This window comes from Hippocampus comes, unplaced genomic scaffold (genome assembly GCF_001891065.2).
Source record: "Hippocampus comes isolate QL1 unplaced genomic scaffold, H_comes_QL1_v1.1 scaffold30, whole genome shotgun sequence".
In the NCBI taxonomy this organism is placed as follows: Eukaryota; Metazoa; Chordata; class Actinopteri; order Syngnathiformes; family Syngnathidae; genus Hippocampus; species Hippocampus comes.
Window position 1 is genome coordinate 712139 of NW_017805705.1, and position 11373 is coordinate 723511.

The 11373-nt window shown below is 44.5% G+C and overlaps 2 protein-coding genes across 2 annotated transcripts in view; one reads left to right on the top strand and one right to left on the bottom strand.

Annotated features, from left to right (window-relative positions):
* LOC109523579 (AP2-associated protein kinase 1-like) overlaps window positions 1-9269 on the top strand; it is a 24801-nt gene extending 15532 nt beyond the window's left edge. The window contains exons 20-21 of the transcript XR_002169797.1: window positions 4962-5019; window positions 8253-9269. The gene's annotated coding sequence lies outside the window, so the exon portion shown is untranslated. The remainder of the gene's footprint in view (window positions 1-4961; window positions 5020-8252) is intronic.
* On the bottom strand, window positions 359-10444 carry LOC109523604 (anthrax toxin receptor 1-like). Its single transcript, XM_019882840.1, is given in 17 exon segments — window positions 359-940; window positions 1194-1358; window positions 3057-3149; window positions 3606-3650; window positions 4131-4270; window positions 4766-4809; window positions 4940-5009; window positions 6123-6221; window positions 6460-6520; window positions 6623-6703; window positions 6783-6851; window positions 7596-7675; window positions 8168-8201; window positions 8296-8377; window positions 8455-8526; window positions 8601-8672; window positions 10265-10444. Coding segments are annotated over 17 exon segments (1515 nt in total). The 5' UTR covers window positions 10420-10444; the 3' UTR covers window positions 359-787.
* Between the last annotated feature and the right edge of the window lie 929 nt (window positions 10445-11373).

Below are 11373 nucleotides of genomic sequence, written 5' to 3' on the forward strand. Positions count from 1 at the left end.
CATCACGGACCGTCATGTAAAATGCCCCAGTGAGTGATGATCACAGATGAACAAAACATTCCTGCCAGAGCTGGAGGAGCCACTTGTTTAATGACTTCTGCAGACCAAAGTACTCCTGAGGAAAATCACGACACTATTGTTTTTTTAAAAAATGTATTATTATTAAATAACAAGCTCTATATTAATTATCTGTTAGTGGATTCCAAGAGTCACAATCTGCTGATTAAAGAGAATGCAGCTGACACTCTTCATTTGAACGCGTTTCGCTATTGTTTTTTTTTAAAAAAATTATTATTAAATAACAAGCTCTATAATAATGAGCTGTTAGTGGATTCCAAGAGTCACAGTCTACTGATTAAATAGAATGCAGCTGACACTCTTCATTTGAACGCGTTTCATTGTCCACGTTGGATTTGTTTGGATCCCCAAACTAAATTTCCCACTGCGAAATGAATCTAATTTATTGGCGATTGAGGAGAATTCACTCTTTTTTTTTGGTTCACATTCTTAGTTGTTATGCAAGTGTAAAAAAATGTTATGTAAATAGTGACGTGGAACAAAAACAATTTTAGTCTGAGGCTGGATTTAAATTACATTGCCTAATTATAATTTAACGCCATTTACAGGGTTCCCCCAAAAATCTGTGAGTGATTAATGCACTCTTCTCCCTTGCCACCAAAATACGTTTGCTTATAGAATCCGGAAGATGGTGGCAAAGCACTGCATGAAGCTCCTCAAGTCACTTCAACAGCAGTTTGGCCACATTGTATGAATTAAGGGAAATCAGCTACAGAGATTCCAATTGAAAATGTTTTATTTGTACTTTTATTTCTTTGGGTTTTTTTACATAATGTCTCACCTTGTCTCCAGGATGAGGTCGCATGACAGACACTCTGTCATATCCTCTTCTCAGGAAAACCCAGAGAGCATCCAGTTTGCCCTGTACAACGATGACACACATGACAGTATTCTGACTGAGAAATGTGTTGTTTTTTGTTGTTGTTTTTTTTTTTTTTTTTTAAACTGACTTAGAAGTGTGTTGTTTTTTGTTTTTTAAATTCCGGCTGCCTCGCGGCAAATTGACTGTTGGAGATGAAAGCACAAAAAATGTTCTCAGTTCATGTCTGCTCATTGGATCGTATATTTAATGTTGGGAATGTGCATTTGACAACAGACTGAGATAATGGGAGCACCTTGATGGGAGAATACCACTTCTGGGGATGAACGGGTCTTTTTCCGTGGTAGCGGGACCTCGATGGAGGTGGCTCGGGTTCCTCCTCAGGTATCACAACTCGAGCGTTCTTGGCTTTTTCCAGCTTTGCGCCTTCCTCGGTGGAGCCCTTATCACCCCAACGGACCTGAAATTAAGAAGCGTCAAACTGTTGGCTCAGCGGAAGCTAGCAATCGCGGTATTACAATGGAACCCACGAACTTTCAAGTTCCAAAGACATATGAAGAGGACCTTTAAAAAAAATTGTGATAAGGGGGGCGGGGGTCGAAATTAAATTTGTCAAAATCATTCAGCTCATCATGAACTCATATTTTAACATCTTCCATCATTGAAGGAATGATGGAACCTACGAAGTGGAACGTCACGACTTTCAAGTTCCAAATACATATGAAGAGGACCTTTAAAAAAAATTGTGATAAGGGGGGCGGGGGTCGAAATTAAATTTGTCAAAATCATTCAGCTCATCATGAACTCATATTTTAACATCTTCCATCATTGAAGGAATAGTGCATTTTTTTTTTCTCGAGAGAGATAAAAAAAGATCCAGCACACTGAAGACGAAAGCGGTGATGTCAAAGTGACCTTGACAGTCCATTCCGCAAATCTAGTCCTGTACCGCTGCCACGGACAAGTCATCAAATCTTCAACCTGGCGGCAAGAGATTTCAAACAAAGACGTGTATAGTTTCCATCGCTCTGTTTGCGAGATCCCCCGAGAGTTCACCCCCCTCATGCGCTTTTTCCGCTATCTCCTTGACTTTCATCATGGACGACAGATGTGAATCGTGAACCCACTTAACCTCTTGGCCACGTTCGTTTGTGTGGTTCAAGCACTCGGCAATCAAGTGAAAGCTTTGCTGTCAGTTGTGATAAAGCGCAGCAACGCATTCGGTCGGACTGCATCTTTGTGACCTCGCCGCGAATGTGCTTCAGCTCCCTTTTAACCAGGAAGAGTCTGTAAATGCTGACAGATGCTGTGGCTGAGCGAAAATGCCAAGGACAGAAATTAATTTCAGAGTGCAACGCTTGTTTAATAAGTCGTGGCTTTTCATACCATTCGTGGTATGCAAATACGCCACCTAGTGGCTGTGTGCGGCATACAGATGACATCAGAGCACTCCAAAAATAGCATGTTGATTAATGTTCTGGCAATGTTGTGACATTTTGGCATCTCTGTCAATAAACTTGCCTTTCCCTTCAATATTTTGGAGCCCGTGCACGTTTGGATGAACTCACATGTCACGGGCGAGGCTGATTTTGTGCTATCGTCTTTAAAACAAGTGCGATTTCTCTGGAAACTGCGTGAATGCCGAGGAGCTGACGTTGAACTGAAATGCTGGGGAATTCATGTAAATGTTGAAATGGAGAAGATAGCACGAACACAATGAGAGCAGCAAGAAAGTATGAAGAGTTCGGGAAAGAGCAGATGCCAGGAATGAGCTGAACAGTTGGAATGAGTTGAGATATCTTAAAAAAAAAAAAAAAAAGAAGTACATTTGCAAAAATGTTTCCATTAATTTGGGATTTATTCCAAGGAAAATGTGGAAAAAGTAAACTTGGAGCGTGTTGGGAAGAAAATGTCCCAATACGTTCTGAGCAAGTGGAACATTTTGACGTCGGACTTGTTTTGAATCGGTTGCGAAATTTGGAAGGACATTTGCAGTGCGGGTCATTTCGTAAACTGGCTACGTTAATTGTGGAAAGTGGTCATGGAAAATTTGGAATTCTGTGAAATGTTTTGAGTGCTGAGACAAGTTCTTTAATGTAGGTCTCGACAATGCGACATGAATGCTCTGCTTTCACGATCGCCGTTTCGTATACTTTACCTCCATCCTTTTAATGCCTCCGACTCCTCGGCCTCCGTAGTATGAGGCATCCACGGTGGGCCATTTTCTCTTGTGAAAATCGTCCTCGTCGTCCTAGACCAGAAGGAAACCTTTCATACAGAGTCCACGACTGCACAATTACAGCATCGCAGCATAGCAAGTTCGAATTTTGTAATGTCCAACACGGCCTCAAAACCAGCCTCGTATTTGCCTCTTCAGGTAAAAAATTAGGAATCCATTTTCTACCCATTATTGTGTTGTCGTTTTTTTTTCTTCTTCGGTAACCTCTCATTGAATATTGCACGTGTGTGATGAATTACAAGTTCGAATTTTGTAATGTCCAACACGGCCTCAAAACCAGCCTCGTATTTGCCTCTTCAGGTAAAAAAATCAGGAATCCATTTTCTACCCGTTATTGTGTTGTCCTTTTATTTTTTGTTCTTCGGTAACCTCTCATTGAATATTGCACGTGTGTGATGAATTAAGTCTTAAGCAAGTGTGCAATTGTGCTCTCACAAGTACAGGAACGGATTTTTTTTAATTACTTACAGAGAAGTCCTCTTCTGTCGGCGGTGAGGGTAACTCATGAATGACCTGCATGTCAATGAGAACAAAGTGAAATATGTATTTTTTTTTTCAGCAACAGTCCAAAGATGTAATGTTGTTACATGTCATAAAATTGGGGGTCCCCAGTTTAGGATAGAGTTCCATTCCTTCAGCAGCAACATAACGAGCGAGTCGGAAACGAGTTGTACTCTTTTTGGTGGAGGTAACTCATGAATGACCTGTATGTCAATGAGAACAGAGTGAAATATGTATTCTTTTTTTTTTTTTCAGCAACAGTCCAAAGATGTATTGTTGTTGCATGTCATAAAATTGGGGGTCCCCAGTTTAGGACAGAGTTCCATTCCTTCAGCAGCAACATAACGAGCGAGTCGGAAACGAGTTGTACTCTTTTGGCTAACCTAAGCAAACATGGTAGTCTAGTTAGGATTCCAGTAAATATTTCTATTCGCGTGACAACACTTGTCGGCAGTCAGTATAATAAGTACGTACACGAGTACATCATCTTACCACAGTGCAGCACAGAGGCCAGAACCACCAGAGCAGAAGAAAGATGAGCAGGAGCAGCAGGATGAGGAGAGCGATGGCCACAAAGGTGCCATCCGACTGGCCAAAAAAACTTATTTGCATCATTCAGTATATCGACATGTCTACACAGCCTCTATCCCTTTATGTCCGTGAAGAGGAGTCGTCAATGGGATGTTCTGGACACAGTCCGAACTCCCATCTCCCCCCCCACAGCAAAAACTGAAGAATGCGGCTGTTTTCAACCAGAAACGATCAGGAGGGTTGTCATCATCAAGTCATGTGTATAATGGATCGCAGAAATGGACACAAAGGATTCGACTTGCTGTCTGCGATTGATGATGAAAATATATTTCTTCATTCCAATTGGCGCCCACGGTGACAGCTCAGCTGGCCTGAGCTTCAAGGGGGGGGCGAATTTAATTTCCGAGGTATTGGCGGTAAAGCAAGGCACGTTTTTAAAGGACGTGTGCACTCAAGTTAACTTTCAAGTCACACTTTGGATTGTTTTTTAGGTCAAACTTTGCCGGTTGAAATGCGGTAACATAAAGCAGGAGGTGTACAGTATGTGTGACAGATGTTTTTCATTTCACGATCAGCGGAAGTAAAATGGAATAGACCCCCCCCCAGGCCGTTGTTCATGCTGACGTGAAGCGTGGCGGCCCTGCAGAGAAAAGCGAGCGCGTGAATTAAGACCAATGACATTTTGCCAACAACGTTGGCCGGATAATGAGCACACGTGTAGTTGCTTTTACATTGTGCCCTTTATCTTGGATTTTGTACATTTCACTTACGTTCCTTCTTTGTCCAAAACAGGAGCTGGGCACAGCAGGTAGGTGTCTCTCACCACCAGAGGTCTTTTCACTGCGCAGTGGTAAGTACAATGTGTGTTAAATATATATATTTCCTCTCATTTAATCTCCCTTTGTTGTAAAAGCGGATTTTGCTTGAATTTGACCGATTTCAACCCCGAATTTGCAAAGATCGTACCAACTTTGCAAACGTTGGCGTGATACGTTTGTGAAACGATGAAACCATCACGGGGTTCAAGCCTTAGCACTTTCCTGCACTTCCTCACTTGCAAGTGAGAAAAGAGGCCAATGAGCAGGGCTGCGGTTTATTTACACTGGCCAAGAAGGCGAGCGTCAAACGTGTGTGCAAAGACGCCGTTCCTCCTCGATGGGATCCGCTTTCCGTCCTCGGACATCTGAGAAGGCTTGAGCTTTATACCAGCTGATCCTAAGCAGAGTGAGGAGATGCCGATGTGGTCTTCTTTTGAGGGGGGGGGCGGGATTGGAATCATATCATGGGCCAAAACAGCGGAGCGGCTTCAATTTCTGTCACAATGAAGATTTGGGCTGCTGAATGCTATTTTAAAACTGATTTTATGGATGCAATTTTAGCATCCTCACTCAACTTCACGGACAGTTTTTTTTGGGGGGATATTATCTACGTACTTGGGTGTGTCTTCCGTTTGTGCCCGTTGTTTACAACCACAACAACAGCTTGCAGTACGCCCATAAGAGAGTCTTTTCGGGTATTTTATTTCCCCTCTTAAGTTGATTCACACTCAACGTCTGCAGAATAAATGGGCAGCGTGAGACTTGAATGTGCCTCGCCAAACTCCTGGGAAATCTATCTGCCTCTTCTTAAAGGTTTTTTTTTTTTTTTCTAAAGCAGCCACTTTACCCGACAACTATGCTGGGAACTATGGCTTGGTTTGGCTCGTCGTGACGGGGATTTATATAAGACCCGCTTCATGGCGTCTTAATTCATGAGTTTTGTTTTTTTTTCTTCACACTGGAAATTTTAGCTACTCCGAGCCAAACCATTTTTGCGATTTGATGTATAGCCTACGCCCGCTGCCCTGAGGCTCATTAAATGTTACTGACCCCTACTAGGCAATCAAAATATGAGACACGCCCCCAAGATGCCTTTCCATATATGTCAGTTGGAGTATTTTGAGCGGGGACTTACTCAAAGTCACCGTGTCATTGATGCGGAAGCTGCAGAGGACTTTCTGAACGTCACGGGCATGAAAGAAACCGTTTCCCCGGATCACCACCTGGAACGATTCTGACGTAGCACCGAAGTGATTCACTCACTTACGGGTACAAGTGTCATCACCCTGTTCAAAAGGGGTCATGTTTTCATCATGCGGCAATTCCGTTGGCGGGAATTTGGTCCATCTCCAACATGCAACCTCACGTATAACAGGCAAGATTAACAATACAAATGCACTCTGTGGAGAGCCAGACGACAGGAACAATATTATTGGCGAATCGCGGAATCATAAAAATAAGTGGAGCACTACCTCCTGCGCAGATGCTCGAGGGCTCGACGGCCAGAATCTCAATGCACGACCTTTTCAGGATCTAGAGCCATATTAGAACATCAAACCGGTCCAATTACACAATAAGACACTTAACCAGGAGTACGTACGCCCGAATGGGAGCGTGCGGCGCATGATGTCATACCGAGTCAATGATCACATGCAGCGTGTGAAAACCGTCCGTCACGGGGAAGACGTGGTCCTCGCTGTCGGCGATGGTTGACAACTGCGGAGAGATTGTTGTCATCATCTTTGTGTGACACTTCTCTTTTTTTCGGCACGTCACATGAGCCGACTAGGTTCACCTGGGTCTCGTTGAAGTCTTTCACTCCCACGCAGTAAACGGTGGCACCCAACTGCCGCGCTCTGCTCGCCTGAGTTAAAGGACAATAAACAAGTATGGGTGGACCTCAGAGGTCAGGTCACTGAAAAATGCAGCTGGAGCGTCTCTTCGGGGATGGAACACATCTGTTGGGATGTCACCACACAGACGTGGTCGCAAGCCAATAGCGGGTTACACCCGTACGGATGATCGCGCTGAATTTGAGTATGTCTCACCCTTGACACCGGTGGAATGTTCTGACACACCCAAAGTGAAATCTGTCCACGCGTTATACCGGACTACCGTATTTTCCGCACTGTGAGGCGTACCTAAAAGCATTCCATTTTCTCAAAAGTCAACAGTGCGCCTTATAATCCGATATATATGGATCAATATTCTGATTTCTTGGACGTAGGATTTTAAATGTTCTGGAAAACTCTTTGTTACGGCTGCAGCGGTTGTGAAAGCTCGATATAAATAAAGCTGTATTGCATTGTATTGTATTCCCTTTGGCGCAGCTCCATCTAGTGGATGCATAACGCAACCGCAGCCACTACTGAAACTTCTCTTTTGTGCGGCTTATAATACGGTGTGCCCTATATACTGTATGAAAACAATTTTAAAATCGGCCATTCATTGAAGATGCGCCTTATACTCCCAAGCGCCTTAGAGTGCGGAAAATACAGTGCATTCTTCTCATATACTGAAACACGTGTGTATGTGTGTGTGTGTTTCAGTTGTGTAATGTGAGTTTCTGAAGTGTTTGGGGGAGGTTAAGATGTCAAAAGTTTCTTGCCTCTCTTTGAGCCAGGTCAAATTGATTTTCCCTCAATTCGCCATCCGTCAAAGCAATTATGACGCTGGCTGTGCGGTAGCCTGATGGCAGAAAGAAACCGGAAATTAGCACAGCAATCAAAGCATACTTGTAGAGCCTAAAAATGAAAAGTATTCAATCTGTGTGAATTTAACGTCTATTTGTTGTCACTCGTGTAGCTAAGTAGCACGGCAAATATTTGAATCGTGTTTGATTCCAGTTTTGATCATTTAAGGCCTGGGAGTTGTTTTTTTTTTCCATACAAATGTTGACTGGAAATATAACTTGATTACTGGCTTGGCAAAACGTGCGGACGGCGAAGTATTGTGACTTAAAAGAAATTTGAGATACGTTGCCGCTGTAACGCAAGGAGTTCCCATATATGCTACATACGCTCATTTATCAGCATGACAAAAACAGGCAGCTGTGGTTCCAGGTCGTTTTCGCTGCGGCTGATGGTTCTGCCAGATGGGTGAACTAAGTTGCAATGGATGGATTGATGCGAGGACTCAGCAGGAAAAGTACATGATTCACTGTGCAAAAGTCAAACTCACCATCCCCTGTGCCGTAGTAAATTTGCTCACTGGCCTGCGCGGGAAATCAACGGGAATGCATTTCAACCGATTTAAAATGTTGGAGTTTTCAGGATTGTTTTGGCTGGAGGAGAAAACAAAGGACTCACCTTGGACAAACCGAGGTGCATGTAGGTGTCCCCACCCGGCTGGACCATGCTGAGCTTCTCCAACCCTGCTCGTATTTGCTCTCTGGATGGAGAATACAAATAATCAAATCAAGCCAGAAGCCAAATGAAAATCCCAAATGAAGTCTGCTGATGCGGCACCTGTCTTCCGTCAGCGGCATGAGAATTCGTCCTTCTGTCGAAAAGACGATAAAAGACATCCGTAGCTGAGGACTGACAGTAAAAAAAAAAAGAGATGGTTAGCCGCCTTTAGTTGAAACCGGCCGAACAAAGTCTGCGCAGCCCACCTGATAAACTTGTACGCCAGGTTGTCCACAAAGTAATAAATTTCATTCCAGTAATGTTGCACACTGCCAGATCTGAAAATGGAAAACCGACATTTTCACGAGTGAATATGGAATCGATCAAAGAGTAAAAAAGAAAAATAATTACGCCGGCACAAATTATGAGCGTTCACATTCCGAACCATCCGATTTGAACAGGGAAGGTTAGCGGAAGCTAATGAACACCCACGTTTGAACGTTTTTCAAAGTGTGGGTCCACCCAAGAAAACCCCACTGAGACTTTGGGTGCCTCGCAGCTTTTATTCATGAGTTGTTTTGTTTTTTTTTTTGGAGTGATAACTTCAAGTTTGAGACCAGATCCAAATTTTCCAGAAACTGAAAACACAAGACTTCAAGAATCAAGTGAGTGAATCAAGAGAAGGCTCTGCGAGCCTCTTTCCGCTTCTGCTTTCATTTATCTTCCTGCGTTGTGAGTCCCGGGCGCCGGCGCAGCCAAACGCTCTTTGGAACAGCTGGCTCTCATGGAGAAAGGGTTCGCTGGGACCGAGACGACGGCCGCAGCTGCCATAAGTGACGCGTGGCTGCAGTTTGACGAGGCAAATCCCTGCGGCGTGTTTGATGATCAAATGAGCATCTTGGATTCTCGTTGCTCCGCGCTTTCTAAGACCCCGCAACCCCCCCCCCCCAAAAAAAATGCTGTCGACTGATTTGCGAGACGCGCGTGCACGAACGGCAACGTTTATTGACTGGACTGGGGAGTGTTTGTTTGACATGGAGGCATTTATTTGAGATAAGGCATTTAATGCTTATGCAATGGGAGGTACAATGCACGTAAGATTTTCAACACTGGGTTTTGGTGTGGACCGCTCACATAAGGATTTGAAATCACAAATATTGAACGGTTAACATTTTGATTGTTGGCCAGACCGTTTTCCCAATGGATCTGAAGGGGGGGGCGGGGGGGGGGGGTAGAATCTTAACACACCCGACACCGCAGATCATCATCGCTCAGGATAATCTTTTCGGGGCATCTGACGATCTGGCCTTTTTTTGAATTTAACCAGAAGGGGCAGGAGCAGCTCAAATTTGGTGCGATTGTTGGTCAATGTGGACTTTGCTTCAAGGTGGCGCGAGACATGTTGCCCGTTGATTGATCAGCAATTGTGTCGTAATTATTTGAGGCCACCATTTCGATGCGGAGAATGTTTCTGACGTCAAACAACAGAACTGAAGATGCTGTGAAATTCTGGCGTGATTCGGCATGAGAACCGTTTGGATTCACCTCAACTTGACTTGCTGACCGTTCCACGGATGTTGAAACCGAATACACACGTCAGCTTACGCCGGGAAAGTAAACACGATCTTTCTCAAACAAATGGCCGCACATTGTCCCAAACATCCATACCAAAGTTTAAAAAATTAACGCGTGGATATTTTTTCACATTGACTTTGCCGTCTAAATCAGAAACTCAATCCAAAAATGTACCGTTCAATGCGTCGCATTTTGTTCTGGCTTTTCATAACACAAATTCTCCTCTCTGAAATTGGACGTGACACCTGTTCAGTGCCTGAATTGTCACAAACTAGCAGACGAGGAGCATCCGAATATCCCGTCGTCTCCGGCATTGTTTTCCATCTCATCAAGACGTAAAAACAAAAGCACTCACTTGTCTAAAACAAAGTACAGGTCAAATCCCCCGTAGCAGGACGACCCAGCTTCTCTCCCATCGTAGCTCTGTCCCGCAGTGCCGACCACAAGCGCCACCACAACAATACCCACTTCCACGCCAAGCAGGACCTGCCTGCACCAGCGCCGGGACATTCCTCAGAATTTGGAGAAGAAAAAAAAAAAAAGCCTCGTCCTGTGTAGCACTTTAGGAGGATGTAAACATGAGTGCGCTCCCAAGGTTTTGTCCCTCAACTTCAATCAGCGGCAAGCGCGGACGCAACCCGTCATGCTGTAAAAGTATGAAAGCGTCTGGAGGCAGGCTCCCATCTCCTCAGCAACAGATGTGAGCTGGAAGAAGGGGGAGTGACTCGCCCATCCTCCCTTCTCTCCCCGCACACGATCCTGTCAACATGAGTGCCATAACCTCACACCACGTTACATAATGCATAACAGTAACACACATTTCATCTCGTAAGAATAAAACACGGCACTTCCTTGTATTTCAATTGACTGTTTTATATTTGGAGCCTCCATGTTATTTTCTTCCGCATGTTTATTGTAGGGCGGCCCGGTGGGGGCGACTGGTTAGCGCGTTGGCCTCACGGTGCAGAGGTGCACGGTTCGATTCCGGCCTTCCTGTGTGGAGTTTGCATGTTCTCCCTGTGCCTGCGTGGGTTTTCTCCGGGTACTCCGTTTCCTCCTACGTTCTAAAAGCATGCATGGCAGGTTCGTGTCACGGATGGTTGTTCGTCTCTGTGTGCCTCGCGATTGGCTGGCAACCAGTTCAGGGTGTACCCCGCCTACTGCCCGAAGACAGCTGGGAAAGGCCCCAGCACGCCTGCGACCCTCGTGAGGGTAAGTGGATCAAAAAAATGGATGGATGGATGTTTAACCTGTTGCCATTCATACAACAGGATAAGTCATGGCTTCCTGCGAGTATATCCCGGCGTTTAAATGCCCATTTTTTGAACCATTTTGTCATGTAAAATTGGACGATTCGGTCAATCAATGTGCTGGAACACTGGGGAAGTGCACAATATTTTAATTTTGTTCAGCAAGATGTCTCAACGCATCCTTAGTCTTTAGTGCCACTCAGTGGTGAAAATG